General features: G+C 46.8%; 1 protein-coding gene across 2 annotated transcripts in view; it reads right to left on the bottom strand.

The window, feature by feature from the left end:
• Positions 1-22,188, bottom strand: part of LOC118378592 (retinal-specific phospholipid-transporting ATPase ABCA4-like) — a 140,470-nt gene that overhangs the window by 24,597 nt on the left and 93,685 nt on the right. For both annotated transcript variants that reach the window (XM_052475962.1, XM_052475963.1), the window contains 13 exons: positions 18,659-18,753; positions 15,963-15,995; positions 14,067-14,172; positions 13,697-13,771; positions 12,438-12,607; positions 11,286-11,463; positions 6,206-6,321; positions 5,454-5,601; positions 4,442-4,565; positions 2,763-2,892; positions 2,401-2,521; positions 330-392; positions 113-219 (listed from right to left, as the gene is read on the bottom strand). In XM_052475962.1, the coding sequence (XP_052331922.1) occupies positions 113-219; positions 330-392; positions 2,401-2,521; positions 2,763-2,892; positions 4,442-4,565; positions 5,454-5,601; positions 6,206-6,321; positions 11,286-11,463; positions 12,438-12,607; positions 13,697-13,771; positions 14,067-14,172; positions 15,963-15,995; positions 18,659-18,753 (1,466 nt within the window). The remainder of the gene's footprint in view (positions 1-112; positions 220-329; positions 393-2,400; positions 2,522-2,762; positions 2,893-4,441; positions 4,566-5,453; positions 5,602-6,205; positions 6,322-11,285; positions 11,464-12,437; positions 12,608-13,696; positions 13,772-14,066; positions 14,173-15,962; positions 15,996-18,658; positions 18,754-22,188) is intronic.

Here is a 22,188-nt window from a genome sequence, read left to right as displayed (position 1 = left end):
GACCACAGAGAATATGGATGAATACAACAACATTGAGTCTTTTTTTTTTATCTGAACGGTGGGTCCAACACACACTATTTTTTTCCTCACATCTTCCTGCGATGTGTTGTACCTGTATCCAGAGACAGTGGCCTCTCCAGAACTAACGTCTGTGTCCCCAGTCAACATCTTAAAGGTGGTCGTTTTCCCGGCTCCGTTCACTCCTAACAGACCGAAACACTGACAGCACAGAGACACGGTCAGACTAGGGAATCTGTTAAAGAAATGAGGTGGGGCAGAAGGTAGCTGAAAGGGACTATAAAAGGGGGAGGGGGGACGGACGGACAGACCTCTCCTGCAGGCACGCCCACACAGATCCTGTCCACCGCTTGTCTCGTCTTCCCAGAGTATGTCTGTAGAGAGGACAAAAATAACCAGAGTTCGTTTGGACACAGACTCACGGTATATAGGTAACAAATCAAATCAAATCAAACATATTTATAAAGCACTTTTTACATCAGCTGATATCTCAAAGTGCTGTACAGAAACCCAGCCTAAAACCCCCAAACAGCAAGCAATGCAGGTGTAGAAGCACAGTGGCTAGGAAAAACGCTAGTTAGCGGTGGTGCGCGCTAAATAGCGTTTTAATCTGGTGACATCACTCGCTCTGAGACCATGAAGTAGTGGTTCCCCCTTTGCTCTGAAAGGGTTGGCTTTTTGTGGAACGATGGGTAACGATGCTTCGTGGGTGACTGCTGTTGATGTGTGCAGTGGGTCCCTGGTTCGCGCCCGGGTATGGGCGAGGGGACGGTCTAAAGTTATACTGTTACACCTACAATCCGATATGTCCTCACAGTTTCCTCTCTTTGACCTAGTAGGTTAAACACCACCTTTGACACATCCGGTTGTGATACAACAGATATTTGTGAGGAGTCTGTATGCACAAGTATGTTAATGATGGAGGGGTCTACTATGTCGTATTCAGAGGGTCAAGATGATAGTTAACTTCTTTGGAACTGGGGGGGCAGTATTGAGTAGCTTGGATGAATAAGGTGCCCAGAGTAACATGGCCTGCTACTCAGGCCCAGTTGCTAATATATGCATATTATTGGTAGAATTGGATAGAAAACTCTCTGAAGTTTCTAAAACTGTTTGAATGATGTCTGTCAGTATAACAGAACTCATATGGCAGGCGAAAACCTGAGAAAAAATCCAACCAGGAAGTGGGAAATCTGAGGTTTGTAGTTTTTCAACTCATGCCCTACATAGTGTCTTTTGTCTATTGCACTTCCTAACGCTCCCACTAGATGTCAACAGTCTTTAGAACCTTGTTTGATGCTTCTACTGTGAAGTGGGGGCGAATGAGAGGGGATGGAGTCAGAGGTCTGGCAGAGAGGCATGAGCTGACCACGCGTGTTCACGTGATAGTTAGCTTGCGTTCCATTGCAATTCTACAGACAAAGGAATTCTCCGGTTGGAACATTATTGAAGATTTATGATAAAAACATCCTAAAGATTGATTTTATACTTCGATTGACATGTTTCTACGAACTGTAATAGAACTTTCGCATGGACTTGCCTGCGCGTCGTGAGTTTGGATTGTGTACTAAACGCACAAACAAAAAGGAGGTATTTGGACAGAAATGAGGGACTTTATCGAACAAACATTTATTGTGGAACTGGGATTCCTGGGAGTGCATTCTGATGAAGATCATCAAAGGTAAGTGAATATTTATAATGCTATTTCTGACTTATGTTGACTGCACAACATAGCGGATATCTGTTTGGCTGTTTTCTTGTCTGAGCGCTGTACTCAGATTATTGCATGGTATGCTTTTTCGGTAACACATTTTTGAAACCTGACACAGTGGTTGCATTAAGGAGAAGTTTATCTAAAGTTCCTTGTATAACACTTGTAGTTTCATCAACATTTATGATGAGTATTTCTGTAAATTGATGTGGCTCTCTGCAAAATCCCCGGATGTTTTGGAACTACTGAACATAACACGCCATAACACGCCAATGTAAACTTTATCGAACAAAACATACATGTATTGTGTAACATGAAGTCCTATGAGTGTCATCTGATGAAGATCATCGAAGGTTAGTGATTCATTTAATCTCTATTTCTGCTTTTTGTGATTCCTCTCTTTGGCTGGAAAAATTAGCTGTGTTTTTCTGTGACTAGGTGCTTACCTAACATAATCGTTTAGTGTGCTTTTGCCGTAAAGCCTTTTTTGAAATCAGACACTGTGGCTGGATTAACGAGACGTTTATCTTTAAAACGGTGTAAAATACTTGTATGCTTGAGGAATTTAAATTATGAGATTTCTGTTGTTTTGAATTGGGCGCCCTGGAATTTCACTGGCTGGTTGTCGAGGCGGGACGCTACCGTCCCGAATATCCCAGAGAGGTTTTAACCTTGCAGAGGTCTCTGATCTGGAGGATGTCACTCTTGTTCCCGCCGTTATAGATCCTCTCTCTCTCCGCCGCCACGTCCTCGTCCTCATCTTTAGGAGGGGGCCCTCGGAAGTCTGATAACCTGGAGGGGAGAATTGATTGATTGATTGATTGATTGATTCATTGATTGATTGATTGATTGATCAATACAACCCCTTTTCACACCGAATGTACATAGAGTTTGAGATAAGCGTGGTTCTAACTTGAATGACCCACTAAATTAGGTCCATTTTCAGTGTGAATGGGATTTTAGTTTCCCATTGTACAAAGACGGATAAAAACAAAAATATCCCTCCACAATGATATTGGAGCTAGTTCCTCACCAGTGGTCGAGGAAGAAGCGGTACTCTATGAGGATAGTGAAGAGGAAATAGACACATCCCTCTATAGCCATGAAGACCAGGTTCTTCCCTACAAAGTCCCATTTGAACGGATCCATGGCACGGTCCTCACCTGAAACACAACATGGGACAATGTACCAGGCCTTGATCCTCAGAAGAGTTGGCACAAACAGATCTGGTTACCAGGCTAGAGACGGGCCCGAATGAATAGGCTGGGTGTGGAAGTGTTGTAGGCTGGAGGAGGTTTAAAGAATAGATGAGTGTGGAAGTGTTGTAGGCTGGAGGAGGTTTAGAGAATAGATGAGTGTGGAAGTATTGTAGGCTGGAGGAGGTTTAGAGAATAGATGAGGTTTGTAGGCTGGGGAGGTTTAATAGATGAGTGTGGACGTGTTGTAGGCTGGAGGAGGTTTAGAGAATAGATGAGTGTGGATGTTGTAGGCTGGAGGAGGTTTAGGATGAGTGTGGAAGTGTTGTAGGCTGGAGGAGGTTTAGAGAATAGATGAGTGTGGAAGTGTTGTAGGCTGGAGGAGGTTTAGAGAATAGATGAGTGTGGAAGTATTGTAGGCTGGAGGATTTAGAGAATAGAGTGTGGAAGTGTTGTAGGCTGGAGGAGGTTTAGAGAATAGATGAGTGTGGAAGTGTTGTAGGCTGGAGGAGGTTTAGAGAATAGATGAGTGTGGAAGTGTTGGGCTGGAGGAGGTTTAGAGAATAGATGAGTGTGGAAGTGTTGTAGGCTGGAGGAGGTTTAGAGAATAGGCTGGAGGAGGTTTAGAGAATAGATGAGTGTAGGCTGGAGGAGGTTTAGAGAATAGATGAGTGTGGACGTGTTGTAGGCTGGAGGAGGTTTAGAGAATAGATGAGTGTGGAAGTGTTGTAGGCTGGAGGAGGTTTAGAGAATAGATGAGTGTGGACGTGTTGTAGGCTGGAGGAGGTTTAGAGAATAGATGAGTGTGGAAGTGTTGTAGGCTGGAGGAGGTTTAGAGAATAGATGAGTGTGGAAGTGTTGTAGGCTGGAGGAGGTTTAGAGAATAGATGAGTGTGGACGTGTTGTAGGCTGGAGGAGGTTTAGAGAATAGATGAGTGTGGACGTGTTGTAGGCTGGAGGAGGTTTAGAGAATAGATGAGTGTGGAAGTGTTGTAGGCTGGAGGAGGTTTAGAGAATAGATGAGTGTGGAAGTGTTGTAGGCTGGAGGAGGTTTAGAGAATAGATGAGTGTGGACGTGTTGTAGGCTGGAGGAGGTTTAGGGAATAGATGAGTGTGGAAGTGTTGTAGGCTGGGGGAGGTTTAAAGAATACATGAGTGTGGACGTGTTGTAGGCTGGAGGAGGTTTAGAGAATAGATGAGTGTGGACGTGTTGTAGGCTGGAGGAGGTTTAGAGAATAGATGAGTGTGGAAGTGTTGTAGGCTGGAGGAGGTTTAGAGAATAGATGAGTGTGGACGTGTTGTAGGCTGGAGGAGGTTTAGGGAATAGATGAGTGTGGAAGTGTTGTAGGCTGGGGGAGGTTTAAAGAATACATGAGTGTGGACGTGTTGTAGGCTGGAGGAGGTTTAGAGAATAGATGAGTGTGGAAGTGTTGTAGGCTGGAGGAGGTTTAGAGAATAGATGAGTGTGGAAGTGTTGTGAGCCATAGAGATCCAACACTAACTATGTTGTGCTCACCAAAGTGTGCATAGACATCAGTCACCGCCTGGTTCATAGCCATGTCAATCAGCCCCCGGCCCAGACAGAAGTGAGGGAAGACCAGGAGGCCTTTCTTCAGCCACTCATTGAACTCTAACAAGGCCTGGAGAGCACAACAACAATAGAATAAATAACAATACAAACGAAAACACAACAAACAACAACAATACCATAAACAACAACAACATCAACACAACAAATAACACAATCAACAACAACAACACCACAATAACTAACGACAACACAATAAATAACAACACAAACAACAGCAATACAATAAACAACAACATCAACACAACAAATAACACAATAAACAACAATGACAAAAAAATAAACAACAGCAACACAACAAACAACAACACAATAAACAACAACATCAACACAACAAATAACACAATAAACAACAATAACAAACAAAAACACAATAAACAACAACATCAACACAACAAATAACACAATAAACAACAATAACAAACAAAAACACAATAAACAACAACACAATAAACAACAACATCAACACAACAAATAACACAATAAACAACAATAACAAACAAAAACACAATAAACAACAATGCAATAAACAACAACAGCAACACAACAAAAAACAACATCAACACAACAAATAACACAATAAACAACAATAACAAACAAAAACACAATAAACAACAACATCAACACAACAAATAACACAATAAACAACAATAACAAACAAAAACACAATAAACAACAACACAATAAACAACAACATCAACACAACAAATAACACAATAAACAACAATAACAAACAAAAACACAATAAACAGCAACACAATAAACAACAACAACACAACAAACAAGAACAATATCAACACGACAAACAACAACACAATAAACAACAACAATACAGTAAACAACAACACAATAAACAACAACAATTAAACATGACTTGCTCCCTCTCTCTTTCTCTCTCATACACAATCTGCCTCTCCCTCTCTCTCTCCCCCATCCTCACCCGGTTGTTCTCAAACAGTTCCAATATGAAGGTGAGGGCGCTGCTGTTGATGCCGATGAACAGGTTGATGCAGGACAGAGAGACGTAGGCTGTACTGGGGATGTTAAAGATGTATGACATGGGGTACATCATGGGGGTTATTGACCACCTAGATAGATAGAGAGAGAGAGATTTAGGACATCAAAAGTGGGTTTGGGGCCTCCCGGGTGGTGCAGTGGTCTAAGGCACTGCATCGCAGTTCTAGCTGTGCCACCAGAGACTCTGGGTTTGAGCCCAGGCTCTGTCGCAACCGGCCGCGACCGGGAGGTCCATGGGGCGACGCACAATTGGCCTAGCGTCGTCCGGGTTATGGAGGGTTTGGCCGGTAGGGATATCCTTGTCTCAACGCGCACTAGCGACTCCTGTGGCGGGCCGGGCGCAGTGCACGCTGACCAGGTCGCTAGGTGTACGGTGTTTCCTCCGACACATTGGTGCGGCTGGCTTCCGGGTTGAATGCGCGCTGTGTTAAGAATCAGTGTGGCTTGGCTTGGTTGGGTTGTGTTTCGGAGGACTCATGGCTCTCGACCTTTGTCTCTCCCAAGCCCGTACGGGAGTTGTAGCGATGAGACAAGACAGTAACTACTAATAATTGGACACCACGAAATTGGGGAGAAAAAGGGTGTTAAAAAGGGGGTTTGAAGCAGAGTATCGGTCCCACAAAGTCTTCATAAGCAGCACGCAGAAGCTTCCCAAATCATATGTCTAGTACTCACCCATACAGCAAGAGCAGGAGAACGAGGGCTGGCAGGTTGGTGGGTGAGGTGTAACACTTCTTGTCGAAAGCTACAAAGATCCCCACCACCATGGCTGTACTGAGAGAGTAGTTCATCTGGAGAGACCGGAGATGGAAAACATTTCAATTGATGAAATCCGGGTGAAACAAGTCACTGACACGTCCAGGTCAATCAGATTCCAATTTAAATGGCCACCAGGGGTAGGGCGAAACTGTGATGGCTTTAAATGGCTTTAAAAATACTTATTCAGACTTGCCCCAGGGCCCAGCTGTATGTACAATTTGGTACTTCTATCACAAAAGGCACTATTCAATATATTCAATACAGTTGGCACTGTGTACACCTCTGTATCCGCGAGCCTACCAGACGGGCTAAATGCTTTGTATGCTCTCTTTGAGGCAAGCAACACTGAAGTATGCATGAGAGCACCAGCTGTTCCGGACAACTGTGTGATCACGCTCTCCGTAGCCGATGTGAGCAAGACCTTTAAACAGGTCAACATTCACAAGGCTGTGAATAACGGATTACCAGGACTTCTACTCAGAGCAGACATTTTCAACCTCTCCCTGACCGTGTCTGTAATACCTACATGTTTCAAGCAGACCACCATAGTCCCTGTGCCCAAGGATACTAAGGTAACCTGCTTAAATTAATACAGACCCGTAGCACTCACGTCCATAGCCATGAAGTGATTTAAAGGGTTGGTAATGGCTCACATCAACACCATTATCCCAGAAACCCTAGACCCACTCTAATTTGCATACCGCCCAAACAGATCCACAGATGATGCAATCTCTATTGCACTCCACACTGCCCTTTCCCACCTGGACAAAAGGAACACCTATGTGAGAATGCTGTTCATTGACTACAGCTCAGCGTTCAACATCATAGTGCCCTCAAAGCTCATCACCAAGCTAAGGATCCTGGGACTAAACATCTCTCTCTGCAACTTGATCCTGGACTTCCTGAAGGGTCGACCCCAGGTGGTAAGAGTAGGCAACAACACATCTGCCACGCTGATCCTCAACATGGGGGCCCCTCAGGGGTGCGTGTTTAGTCCCTTCCTGTACTCCCTGTTCACCCATGACTGCGTGGCCAAGCACGACTCCAACACCATCATTAAGTTGGGGCGGCAGGGTAACCTAGTGGTTAGAGCGTTGGACTAGTAACCGGAAGGTTGCAAGTTCAAACCCCCGAGCTGACAAGGTACAAATCTGTAGTTCATTCATTTCCGGCGCCGACAGAGATGGCCGCCTCGCTTCGCGTTCCCAGGAAACTATGCAGTTTTTTGGGGGCGGGGGCGTATGGGTCAAAACTTCCTAACATCCAGGACCTACAGTATATACTAGGCGGTGTCAGACTAAGGTTGAAAAGTCATATGACTTGGGTGACTGGAGTCTTTGACAATTTTTTCAACCTTAGTCTGACACCGCCTAGTATATACTGTAGGTCCTGGAAGTTTTGACCCAGTGATGTACTGGGTCGTACGCACTATCCTCTGTAGCGCCTTGCAGTCAGAGGGGGTAGGAGTTGCCATACCAGGCGGTGATGCAACCGGTCAGGATGCTCTCAATGGTGCAGCTGTATTACCTTTTCAGGATCTGGGGACCCATGCCAAATCTTTTCAAGTCTCCTGAGGGGGAATATATTTTGTCGTGCCCTCTTGGTGAGCTTGAACCATGTTAGTTTGTTGGTGATGTGGACATCAAGGAACTTGAAGCTCTCAACCTGCTCCACTACAGCCCCAGCGATGAGAATGCTTGGTCCTTCTTTTCCTGTAGTCCACAATCATCTCCTTTGTCTTGATCACATTGAGGGAGAGGTTGTTGCCCTGGCACCACACGGCCAGGTCTTTGACCTCCTCCCTAGGCTGTCTCGTTGTTGTCCAGGCCTACCACTATTGTTTCATCGGCAAACTTTATTTTTTTATTTTTTTTATTTTACCATTATTTAACTAGGCAAGTCAATTAAGAACTAATTCTTATTTTCAATGACGGCCTAGGAACAGTGGGTTAACTGCCTGTTCAGGGGCAGAACGACAGATTCGTACCTTGTCAGGTTGAAAAAATTGTCAAAGACTCCAGTCACCCAAGTCATAGACTGTTCTCTCTGCTAACACACGGCAAGCGTTCCTTAACAGCTTCTACCCCCAAGCCATGAGACTGCTGAACAATTAATCAAATGTCCACCCAAACTATTTACACTGACACCCCCCCACTGCTGCTACTCACTGTTTATTATCTATGCATAGTCACATCACCCCTACTTACATGTACAAATTACCTCGACTAACCTGTTTATTATCTATGCATAGTCACATCACCCCTACTTACATGTACAAATTACCTCGACTAACCTGCACATTGACTTGGTACCGGTACCCCTTGTATATAGCCTCCACATTGACTTGGTACCGGTACCCCTTGTATATAGCCTCCACATTGACTTGGTACCGGTACCCCTTGTATATAGCCTCCACATTGACTCTGTACCGGTACCCCCTGTATATAGCCTCCACATTGACTTGGTACCGGTACCCCCTGTATATAGCCTCCACATTGACTTGGTACCGGTACCTCTTGTATATAGCCTCCACATTGACTCTGTACCGGTACCCCCTGTATATAGCCTCCACATTGACTCTGTACCGGTACACCCTGTATATAGTCTCCACATTGACTCTGTACCGGTACCCCCTGTATATAGCCTCCACATTGACTCTGTACCGGTACCCCCTGTATATAGCCTCCACATTGACTCTGTACCGGTACCCCCTGTATATAGCCTCCACATTGACTCTGTACCGGTACCCCCTGTATATAGCCTCCACATTGACTCTGTACCCTCCACATTGACTCTGTACCGTACCCCTGTATATAGCCTCCACATTGACTCTGTACCGGTACCCCCTGTATATAGCCTCCACATTGACTCTGTACCGGTACCCCCTGTATATAGCCACCAGATTGACTCTGTACCGGTACTCCCTGTATATAGCCTCCACATTGACTCTGTACCGGTACCCCCTGTATATAGCCTCCACATTGACTCTGTACCGGTACCCCCTGTATATAGCCTCCACATTGACTCTGTACCGGTACCCCCTGTATATAGCCTCCACATTGACTCTGTACCGGTACCCCCTGTATATAGCCTCCACATTGACTCTGTATCGGTACCCCCTGTATATAGTCTCCACATTGACTCTGTACCGGTACCCCCTGTATATAGCCTCCACATTGACTCTGTACCGGTACACCCTGTATATAGCCTCCACATTGACTCTGTACCGGTACCCCCTGTATATAGCCTCCACATTGACTCTGTACCGGTACCCCCTGTATATAGTCTCCACATTGACTCTGTATCGGTACCCCCTGTATATAGTCTCCACATTGACTCTGTACCGGTACCCCCTGTATATAGCCTCCACATTGACTCTGTACCGGTACCCCCTGTATATAGCCTCCACATTGACTCTGTACCGGTACCCCTGTATATAGCCTCCACATTGACTCTGTACCGGTACCCCCTGTATATAGCCTCCACATTGACTCTGTACCGGTACCCCCTGTATATAGCCTCCACATTGACGCTGTACCGGTACCCCCTGTATATAGCCTCCACATTGACTCTGTACCGGTACCCCTGTATATAGCCTCCACATTGACTCTGTATCGGTACCCCTGTATATAGTCTCCACATTGACTCTGTATCGGTACCCCCTGTATATAGTCTCCACATTGACTCTGTACCGGTACCCCTGTATATAGCCTCCACATTGACTCTGTATCGGTACCCCCTGTATATAGTCTCCACATTGACTCTGTACCGGTACCCCCTGTATATAGCCTCCACATTGACTCTGTACCGGTACCCCCTTTATATAGCCTCCACATTGACTCTGTACCGGTACCCCTGTATATAGCCTCCACATTGACTCTGTACCGGTACCCCCTGTATATAGCCTCCACATTGACTCTGTATCGGTACCCTCTGTATATAGTCTCCACATTGACTCTGTATCGGTACCCCCTGTATATAGTCTTCACATTGACTCTGTACCGGTACCCCCTGTATATAGCCTCCACATTGACTCTGTATCGGTACCCCCTATATATAGTCTCCACATTGACTCTGTACCGGTACCCCCTGTATATAGCCTCCACATTGACTCTGTACCGGTAGACCCTGTATATAGCCTCCACATTGACTCTGTATCGGTACCCTCTGTATATAGTCTCCACATTGACTCTGTATCGGTACCCCCTGTATATAGTCTTCACATTGACTCTGTACCGGTACCCCCTGTATATAGCCTCCACATTGACTCTGTATCGGTACCCCCTATATATAGTCTCCACATTGACTCTGTACCGGTACCCCCTGTATATAGCCTCCACATTGACTCTGTACCGGTACACCCTGTATATAGCCTCCACATTGACTCTGTACCGGTACCCCCTGTATATAGCCTCCACATTGACTCTGTATCGGTACCCCCTGTATATAGCCTCCACATTGACTCTGTACCGGTACCCCCTGTATATAGCCTCCACATTGACTCTGTATCGGGACCCCCTGTATATAGCCTCCACATTGACTCTGTATCGGTACCCCCTGTATATAGTCTCCACATTGACTCTGTACCGGTACCCCCTGTATATAGCCTCCACATTGACTCTGTATCGGTACCCCCTGTATATAGCCTCAACATTGACTCTGTATCGGTACCCCCTGTAAATAGCCTCCACATTGACTCTGTATCGGGACCCCCTGTACCCCCTGTATATAGGACCCCTGACTCTAGGGCTTGTAAGTAAGCATTTCACAGTAAGATCTACACCTGATGTATTCGGCGCATGTGACAAATACAATTTTATTTGAATTCCAGGCGCTGGAAACAGGACAGAGACACTGACTAAAACCAACATAAGAGGCTAGTTCCTCTCCAGGTTTCTTCCTGTAACTGCTACTTCCTCTCCTGTGAGTTTAGTTCAAGTTACTGTGAAGCACTTTTGTCACAAATAACGATATAAGTAACAGTTTATTGACGTACCATATCCCAGAAGAAGTTGGCTAACCAGTAGACAAGGGGACTGACCCCGCTGACGAACTGGAGGTGTTTGGCCTTGGTCACTCTCTCCTGGATCAGGTAGAGGACAAACGAGGCTGGGATGAAGGACATGGCAAAGATCACACAGATAGCTGTCACGGCGTCTACTGATGTCTTCAACCTGGGAGAGGAGAGAGAGAGACAGACAGTTAAGATAACAGATAGCTGTCACGGCGTCTACTGATGTCTTCAACCTGGGAGAGGAGAGAGACAGACAGGTTAGGTAACAGAGAGATGGTCACCCTAGAGGACAGACAGGTTAGATAATAGAGAGATGGTCATCCTAGAGGACAGACAGGTTAGATAACAGAGAGATGGTCACCCTAGAGGACAGACAGGTTAGATAATAGAGAGATGGTCACCCTAGAGGACAGACAGGTTAGATAATAGAGAGATGGTCACCCTAGAGGACAGACAGGTTAGATAACAGAGAGATGGTCATCCTAGAGGACAGACAGGGACACAGACAGATAGTAGAAGGAAGATAACCTGGGAGATGAGATGACTGAGACATTTTCAACACAAAGCCCACAAGCTATAGGAGAAAGGGGATGCCTAGTTAGTTGTACAACTGAATGTATTCAACTGAAATGTGTCTTGTGCATTTAACCCAACCCCTCTGAATCAGAGAGGTGCGGGGGGGGTGCCTTAATCCACATCATTGGCGCCTGAGGAACAGTGGGGTTAACTGCCTTGCTCAGAGGCAGAACGACAGATTTGTACCTTGTCAGCTCGGGGATTTCGATCCAGCAACCTTTTGGTTACTGGCCCAACGTTCCTACCCACCAGGCTACCTGCCGCCCCTAGAAAGCTCTACCTGATGAATCAACTGGCAAAAACCTCTTCATGACCCCTCTTCATGACCTCTCTTCATGACCCCTCTTCATGACCCCTCTTCATGACCCCTCTTCATGACCCCTCTTCATGACCCCTCCTCATGACCCCTCCTCATGACCCCTCCTCATGACCCCTCCTCATGACCCCTCCTCATGACCCCTGAAATAATAAAGACCGTAGCATTGAATTGGCTCAGCACAAGCCTGTGATTAGTTCTTGTGTTGTTTTCAAAGAGGGAACCAGTGTGTGTACACTTACACAGTGACTTCAGACAGCTGTTCCTTGGTGAGGTTGAGGGGGTGGTTGATGGCTGTGATGCCGTACTGCATGGGGTCAACGTCCCGAGGCAGGTGGGCCCTCAGAATGGCGTTGTTGGCCACATTCATGAAGGCCACCATGGCGTGCCAGCCTTTGTTGTTGTACCAGACCTGGTTTGGGGAGCAGAGGTGTGTTCAATATACAACTCATTTTGTAAAGAAAAAAATTATTTCCTGGATGGGATTAGAGGTACATTCAATTTATGATGTTTTTTTTTTGTTATAATCTGAAATATGGAGTAATGTACACTACTGTTCAAAAGTTTGGGGTCATTTAGAAATGTCCTTGTTTTTGAAAGAAAAGCACATTTTTTTGTCCATGAAATTAACATCAAATCGATCAGAAATACAGTGTAGACATTGTTAATGTTATAAATGACTATTGTAGCTGGAAACGGTTGCTTTTTAATGCAATATCTACATAGGTGTACAGAGGCCCATTATCAGCAACCATCACTCCTGTGTTCCAAGGGCAGGTTGTGTTAGTTAATACAAGTTTGTCATTTTAAAAGTCTAATTGATCATTAGAAAACACTTCTGTAATTATGTTAGCACAGCTGAAAACTGTTGTCCTGAATAAAGAAGCAATAAACCTGGCCTTCTTTAGACTAGTTGAGTATCTGGAGCATCAACATTTGTGGGTTCGATTACAGGCTCAAAATGGACAGAAACAAAGAACTTTCTTCTGAAACTCCTCAGTCTTTTCTTGTTCTGAGAAATTAAGCCTATTCAATGCGAGAAATTGCAAAGAAAGTGAAGATCTCGTACAACGCTGTGTACTATTCCCTTCACAGAACAGCGCAAACTGGCTCTAACCAGAATAGAAAGAGGAATGGGAGGCCCCGGTGCACATCTGAGCAAGAGGACAAGTACATTAGAGTGTTAGAGTAGTTTGAGAAACAGACGCCTCACAAGTCCTCAACTGGCAGCTTCATTAAATAGCACATGCAAAACACTAACAATTCCTACACTGTATTTCTGATCAATTTGATGTTATTTTATTGGACAAAAAAAATAGCTTTTCTTTCAAAAAAAATTCCAAGTGATCCCAAACTTTTGAACGGTAGTGTACATACCAAAACAAATAGAAATAAAACATTTAAATAAAAATAATATAATGTTTTTCAATATAATGTCTCAGGTAACATGATAATATCATACCGTGATTCAGAGGTATATGACAGCCTGTAACTAACTTACTTTGACATTGTATTCACTTTCCATGTATCTGAGGAAAGGTCCGATCTCCTGCAGCGATTGTTTTGTGTAGGGACCCTGCCGGAATTATTAAAAACAATATTGTGTAACTGAGCCAACTGTAAATCACACTCACTTAATTCCTACCACTACTACTACACGCTCCAGCCCCTAGCCCAGGAGGCTGGTGAAAGGGAGGACAGCTCATAATAATGTCTGGAATGGATTGAATGGCATGGAAGATGTGTTTGATACAATTCATTTAATTCCATTCCAGACATTACTATGAGCCCGTTCTCCCAAATGAAGGTGCCACCAGCCTCCTGTGCTCCAGAGCCCTGACCCACTAGGCCAGGTATGTAGTGATCAATACCCCAGTGACGTTGAGCATCTTCATCAGTTGAGAGAGGGTATCCTGGATCTGTTTAGGGCTGACTTCCAGTATGGGCAGCTGACCTCCAACAGACAGGCCTCCATACCTGAGGATCAACGACACAGTCATACAGACAACCCTCCAACAGACAACCCTCCAACAGACAACACTCCAACAGACAGGCCTCCAACAGACAACCCTCCAACAGACAGGCCTCCAACAGACAGGCCTCCAAGAGACAACCCTCCAACAGACAACCCTCCAACAGACAACCCTCCAACAGACAGGCCTCCAACAGACAACCCTCCAACAGACAACCCTCCAACAGACAACCCTCCAACAGACAACCCTCCAACAGACAGGCCTCCAACAGACAACCCTCCAACAGACAACCCTCCAACAGACAACCCTCCAACAGACAACACTCCAACAGACAGGCCTCCAACAGACAACACTCCAACAGACAGGCCTCCAACAGACAGGCCTCCAAGAGACAGGCCTCCAACAGACAACCCTCCAACAGACAACCCTCCAACAGACAGGCCTCCAACAGACAGGCCTCCAACAGACAGGCCTCCAACAGACAACCCTCCAACAGACAACCCTCCAACAGACAACACTCCAACAGACAGGCCTCCAACAGACAACACTCCAACAGACAGGCCTCCAACAGACAGGCCTCCAAGAGACAGGCCTCCAACAGACAAGCCTCCAACAGACAACCCTCCAACAGACAACCCTCCAACAGACAGGCCTCCAACAGACAACCCTCCAACAGACAACCCTCCAACAGACAACCCTCCAACAGACAGGCCTCCAACAGACAGCCCTCCAACAGACAACCCTCCAACAGACAACCCTCCAACAGACAACCCTCCAACAGACAACACTCCAACAGACAGGCCTCCAACAGACAACCCTCCAACAGACAGGCCTCCAACAGACAGGCCTCCAACAGACAGGCCTCCAACAGACAACCCTCCAACAGACAACCCTCCAACAGACAGGCCTCCAACAGACAGGCCTCCAACAGACAGGCCTCCAACAGACAGGCCTCCAACAGCCTCCAACAGACAACCCTCCAACAGACAACCCTCCAACAGACAGACCCTCCAACAGACAACCCTCCAACAGACAGGCCCTCCAACAGACAGGCCCTCCAACAGACAGGCCCTCCAACAGACAGGCCTCCAACAGACAGGCCTCCAACAGACAACACTCCAACAGACAGGCCTCCAACATACAACCCCTCCAACAGACAGGCCTCCAACAGACAGGCCTCCAACAGACAGGCCTCCAACAGACAGGCCCTCCAACAGACAACCCTCCAACAGACAACCCTCCAACAGACAGGCCTCCAACAGACAGGCCTCCAACAGACAACCCTCCAACAGACAGGCCTCCAACAGACAGGCCTCCAACAGACAGGCCTCCAACAGACAACCCCTCCAACAGACAGGCCTCCAACAGACAGGCCTCCAACAGACAGGCCTCCAACAGACAGGCCTCCAACAGACAGGCCTTCAACAGACAGGCCTCCAACAGACAGGCCTCCAACAGACAACCCCTCCAACAGACAGGTCTCCAACAGACAGGCCTCCAACAGACAGGCCTCCAACAGACAACCCCTCCAACAGACAACCCCTCCAACAGACAGGCCTTCAACAGACAGGCCTCCAACAGACAGGCCTCCAACAGACAACCCCTCCAACAGACAGGCCTCCAACAGGCAGGCCTCCAACAGACAGGCCTCCAAACAAACATATTACACAAAATCCCCCGAGACAAGAATCATCATTTCTACTAGAGGGTGAAACAGTGTATGACAAATAAGCTAAACTTAAACTGATATTTAGTTTGCTATGAGGTATGTTTAGAAAACAAATAAAAGCATACCTTTGTTCATTCACCCAATATTTGCTCTTCAAACTGGAAATGGAAAACAAATAACACATTAACACATTAACATATAATCAGATGACTTCTGCTGTTTGACATGGATGACTGTGTCTCGACTGGCCTGCTCGGGTCAGGTTACCGTGGTAATAATCCTCAGAGAGATCTCTCACACCCAGCAGAGGGGAAGCGATGGAGAGGTATGGAGATGGGGGGGGGGTGGTTTATGACACCTCACGCCCATTGTAAATCTAAGGCAGCAGACAAAATCCTTTGTCCTCTCACTATGGAGAACCGGCCTCAGAACATTAACATACAATTAATGGACTTTAGGACAGGTTTCGTCAGCCACAATGGTGGTAATGAAGATAGATGGAATATGAAAAATGAATGTTGTTTTTGTTATGTTATTAAAAATTAAAGTTATGACGTTATAACGAAAACATTGTAACTTTAAGAGTTTCCCTAACATGTACTTGATGTTTGCATACTGTACGTTGTGTAGAAAATGTCCAGATCAAAGAGAATGTGTTTGTAAAGATGAAATGTGAAGTTAGTTGTTTAAATTGGATCTGAGTAAAATCCAGACCTCCTGCCTTCGTACCTAGTTATGCCCAGAGAACTGCCCTACAGGTGGAAACGCCCATTACTGACCCGAGGGTATAAAACATGTGAGTTAAAAATGTACATATTAGACTAAGTGACCCTGAGCTGCAGCCAAGGTCTGATTGGTCAGAAAACCCAAAACGCAACAAGAGTTTGAAGAAGACAAAAGGAACCTTTTAACAACCTATGCTACGGACGAGTAGCTGTATCTAAAGGGGGTGAATTCAAGCAGGACCACCCGGTCACCACTCTCCAAGGAATCGTTTGTCTACACTGTTTTCCTTCCCACGCTGGAACCATCCACACGGCTGAAACAGACCACTAAGAGAAAGGACACTGAAATCGTGAGGAGAAATAGACCACTAAGAGAAAGGACACTGACATCGTGAGGAGAAACAGACCACTAAGAGAAAGGACACTGACATCGTGAGAAGAAACAGACCACTAAGAGAAAGGACACGAACATCGTGAGGAGAAACAGACCACTAAGAGAAAGGACACTGACATCGTGAGGGGAAACAGACCACTAAGAGAAAGGACACTGACATCGTGAGAAGAAACAGACCACTAAGAGAAAGGACACTGACATCGTGAGGAGAAACAGACCACTAAGAGAAAGGACACTGACATCGTGAGGAGAAACAGACCACTAAGAGAAAGGACACTGACATCGTGAGGAGAAACAGACCACTAAGAGAAAGGACACTGACATCGTGAGAAGAAACAGACCACTAAGAGAAAGGACACTGACATCGTGAGGAGAAACAGACCACTAAGAGAAAGGACACTGACATCGTGAGGAGAACAGAGTTACACCCGGTAACCAAAGACGGACTGTCTTCAGAGAAGTGGGAATTCGTTCCACGCAGAGACACCCCTGTCGGAGACCTTCAACACGTAATTACACCATTATATTCTGACCCATAAGAGAGGCAGTTCGGTGCAAGTTTAGGGTTAAAATAAGCATAGCTGACAAATGCACCCAAGTGTGTTTTTCTCTCATGTATTCTCTCTTTGCATTGGTCCGCTAGGGACCTGTTGTCATCGTACTAAGTTCTAATCAATAGCCTAGACTGTGTGTTTGTGTATGTGTATCTTATATTAGCATTTTAGCTTGTTAGCAAATAAATAATCAACTATGGACATTATCGAACAAATCAAACATTTATGGTGGAACTGGGATTCCTGGGAGTGGATTCTGATGAAGATCATTAAAGGTAAGTGAATATTTATAATTCTATTTCTGACTAATGTTGACTACCCAATTTGGCGGATATCTTTTTGGCTGTCTGAACGCTGTACTCAGATTATTGCATGGTTTGCTTTTTCCGTAAAGTTTTTTGAAATCTGACACAGCGGTTGCATTAAGGAGAAGTATATCTCTAATTCCATGTGTAACACTTGAATTTTTATCAACATTTATGATGAGTATTTCTGTAACTTGATGTGGCTCTCTGCAAAATCAATGCATGTTTTAGAACAACTGAACGTAACGCGCCAATGTAAATGAGATTATTTTATATAAATATGCACTTTAGCAAACAAAACATACATGTATTGTGTAACATGAAGTCCCATGAGTGTCATCTGATGAAGATCAAAGGTTAGTGATTCGTTTTATCTCTATTTGTGCTTTTTGTGACTCCTCTCTTTGGCTGGAAAAATGGTTGGTTTTTCTGTGACTTGGTGGTGACCTAACAATCATTTGTGGTGCTTTCGCTGTAAAGCATTTTTTAAATCAAACACTGTGGCTGGATTAACGAGAATGTTATCTCTAAAATGGTGTAAGATACTTGTATGCTTGAGGAATTTTAATTATGAGATTTTTGTTGTTTTGAATTTGGCGCCCTGCACTTCCACTAGATGTTGGCGCCAGCGTCCCGCATATCTCAGAGAAGTTAATAATTCGATGAGCAGCAGTCATCACATCAATAATCAATACAGCGTCACAACAACTGTAACAGATTGACATATAATCAGTGGACTTCTGATGTTTGACATGGATGACTGTAACTCTACCACACCTGTCTGATACATATAATACACATCTATGATGATGATCACAGTTGGCAGTGTATTGGGCCCCTTACCTTTGTCTGATGAGGCTGGGGTAGGTTTTAACCAGGTAGTCTGTAATGTTTCTATCAGTCAGGTCCAGTAGTATATCTCCCGTAGCCTCTTTCCTCTGCAAATACATCACACACGACATATACCATCACATTGGATACATTAAAATGGTACTGGAGGACTGGCTAGAGGTACTGAAGGAGTGGTTAGGACTGGCTAGAGGTACTGGAGGAGTGGTTAGGACTGGCTAGAGGTACTGAAGGAGTGGTTAGGACTGGCTAGAGGTACTGGAGGACTGGTTAGGACTGGCTAGAGGTACTGGAGGACTGGTTAGGACTGGCTAGAGGTACTGAAGGAGTGGTTAGGACTGGCTAGAGGTACTGGAGGACTGGTTAGGACTGGCTAGAGGTACTGAAGGAGTGGTTAGGACTGGCTAGAGGTACTGGAGGAGTGGTTAGGACTGGCTAGAGGTACTGGAGGAGTGGTTAGGACTGGCTAGAGGTACTGGAGGAGTGGTTAGGACTGGCTAGAGGTACTGGAGGACTGGTTAGGACTGGCTAGAGGTACTGGAGGAGTGGTTAGGACTGGCTAGAGGTACTGAAGGAGTGGTTAGGACTGGCTAGAGGTACTGGAGGACTGGTTAGGACTGGCTAGAGGTACTGAAGGAGTGGTTAGGACTGGCTAGAGGTACTGGAGGACTGGTTAGGACTGGCTAGAGGTACTGAAGGAGTGGTTAGGACTGGCTAGAGGTACTGAAGAAGTGGTTAGGACTGGCTAGAGGTACTGGAGGAGTGGTTAGGACTGGCTAGAGGTACTGGAGGAGTGGTTAGGACTGGCTAGAGGTACTGGAGGACTGGTTAGGACTGGCTAGAGGTACTGGAGGAGTGGTTAGGACTGGCTAGAGGTACTGAAGGAGTGGTTAGGACTGGCTAGAGGTACTGGAGGACTGGTTAGGACTGGCTAGAGGTACTGAAGGAGTGGTTAGGACTGGCTAGAGGTACTGGAGGACTGGTTAGGACTGGCTAGAGGTACTGAAGGAGTGGTTAGGACTGGCTAGAGGTACTGAAGGAGTGGTTAGGACTGGCTAGAGGTACTGAAGGAGTGGTTAGGACTGGCTAGAGGTACTGAAGGAGTGGTTAGGACTGGCTAGAGGTACTGAAGGAGTGGTTAGGACTGGCTAGAGGTACTGGAGGAGTGGTTAGGACTGGCGAGGGGTACTGGAGGACTGGTTAGGACTGGCTAGAGGTACTGGAGGACTGGTGAGGACTGGCTAGAGGTACTGGAGGAGTGGTTAGGACTGGCTAGAGGTACTGAAGGAGTGGTTAGGACTGGCTAGAGGGACTGGAGGAGTGGTTAGGACTGGCTAGAGGTACTGGAGGACTGGTTAGGACTGGCTAGAGGTACTGGAGGAGTGGTTAGGACTGGCTAGAGGTACTGGAGGAGTGGTTAGGACTGGCTAGAGGTACTGGAGGAGTGGTTAGGACTGGCTAGAGGTACTGGAGGACTGGTTAGGACTGGCTAGAGGTACTGGAGGAGTGGTTAGGACTGGCTAGAGGTACTGGAGGAGTGGTTAGGACTGGCTAGAGGTACTGGAGGAGTGGTTAGGACTGGCTAGAGGTACTGGAGGACTGGTTAGGACTGGCTAGAGGTACTGGAGGAGTGGTTAGGACTGGCTAGAGGTACTGGATGAGTGGTTAGGACTGGCTAGGGGTACTGGAGGACTGGTTAGGACTGGCTAGAGGTACTGGAGGACTGGTTAGGACTGGCTAGGGGTACTGGAGGAGTGGTTAGGACTGGCGAGGGGTACTGAAGGAGTGGTTAGGACTGGCTAGAGGTACTGGAGGACTGGTTAGGACTGGCTAGGGGTACTGGAGGAGTGGTTAGGACTGGCTAGAGGGACTGGAGGAGTGGTTAGGACTGGCTAGAGGTACTGGAGGAGTGGTTAGGACTGGCTAGAGGTACTGGAGGAGTGGTTAGGACTGGCTAGAGGTACTGGAGGACTGGTTAGGACTGGCTAGGGGTACTGGAGGAGTGGTTAGGACTGGCTAGAGGTACTGGAGGAGTGGTTAGGACTGGCTAGAGGTACTGGAGGAGTGGTTAGGACTGGCTAGGGGTACTGGAGGAGTGGTTAGGACTGGCTAGAGGTACTGGAGGACTGGTTAGGACTGGCTAGAGGTACTGAAGGAGTGGTTAGGACTGGCTAGAGGTACTGGAGGACTGGTTAGGACTGGCTAGAGGTACTGAAGGAGTGGTTAGGACTGGCTAGAGGTACTGGAGGACTGGTTAGGACTGGCTAGAGGTACTGGAGGACTGGTTAGGACTGGCTAGAGGTACTGAAGGAGTGGTTAGGACTGGCTAGAGGTACTGGAGGACTGGTTAGGACTGGCTAGAGGTACTGAAGGAGTGGTTAGGACTGGCTAGAGGTACTGGAGGACTGGTTAGGACTGGCTATGGGTACTGGAGGAGTGGTTAGGACTGGCTAGAGGTACTGGAGGACTGGTGAGGACTGGCTAGGGGTACTGGAGGAGTGGTTAGGACTGGCTAGAGGTACTGGAGGACTGGTGAGGACTGGCTAGGGGTACGGGAGGAGTGGTTAGGACTGGCTAGAGGTACTGGAGGACTGGTAAGGACTGTCTAGGGGTACTGGAGGACTGGTTAGGACTGGCTAGGGGTACTGGAGGAGTGGTTAGGACTGGCTAGAGGTACTGGAGGACTGGTTAGGACTGGCTAGAGGTACTGGAGGACTGGTTAGGACTGCCTAGGGGTACTGGAGGAGTGGTTAAGACTGGCTAGAGGTACTGGAGGACTGGTTAGGACTGGCTAGGGGTATTGGAGGACTGGTTAGGACTGGCTAGAGGTACTGGAGGACTGGTTAGGACTGGCTAGAGGTACTGGAGGAGTGGTTAGGACTGGCTAGAGGTACTGGAGGACTGGTTAGGACTGGCTAGAGGTACTGGAGGACTGGTGAGGACTGGCTAGAGGTACTGGAGGAGTGGTTAGGACTGGCTAGAGGTACTGGAGGAGTGGTTAGGACTGGCTAGGGGTACTGGAGGAGTGGTTAGGACTGGCTAGAGGTACTGGAGGACTGGTTAGGACTGGCTAGAGGTACTGAAGGAGTGGTTAGGACTGGCTAGAGGTACTGGAGGACTGGTTAGTACTGGCTAGAGGTACTGAAGGAGTGGTTAGGACTGGCTAGAGGTACTGGAGGACTGGTTAGGACTGGCTATGGGTACTGGAGGAGTGGTTAGGACTGGCTAGAGGTACTGGAGGACTGGTGAGGACTGGCTAGGGGTACTGGAGGAGTGGTTAGGACTGGCTAGAGGTACTGGAGGACTGGTAAGGACTGTCTAGGGGTACTGGAGGACTGGTTAGGACTGGCTAGGGGTACTGGAGGAGTGGTTGGGACTGGCGAGGGGTACTGGAGGAGTGGTTAGGACTGGCTAGAGGTACTGGAGGACTGGTTAGGACTGGCTAGGGGTACTGGAGGTGTGGTTAAGACTGGCTAGAGGTACTGGAGGAGTGGTTAGGACTGGCTAGGGGTACTGGAGGACTG

This window comes from Oncorhynchus keta, chromosome 23 (genome assembly GCF_023373465.1).
Source record: "Oncorhynchus keta strain PuntledgeMale-10-30-2019 chromosome 23, Oket_V2, whole genome shotgun sequence".
NCBI classification, from domain to species: Eukaryota; Metazoa; Chordata; class Actinopteri; order Salmoniformes; family Salmonidae; genus Oncorhynchus; species Oncorhynchus keta.
Note: the sequence above shows the minus strand (reverse complement) of the source record. Positions and strands in the feature narration are given on the sequence as shown.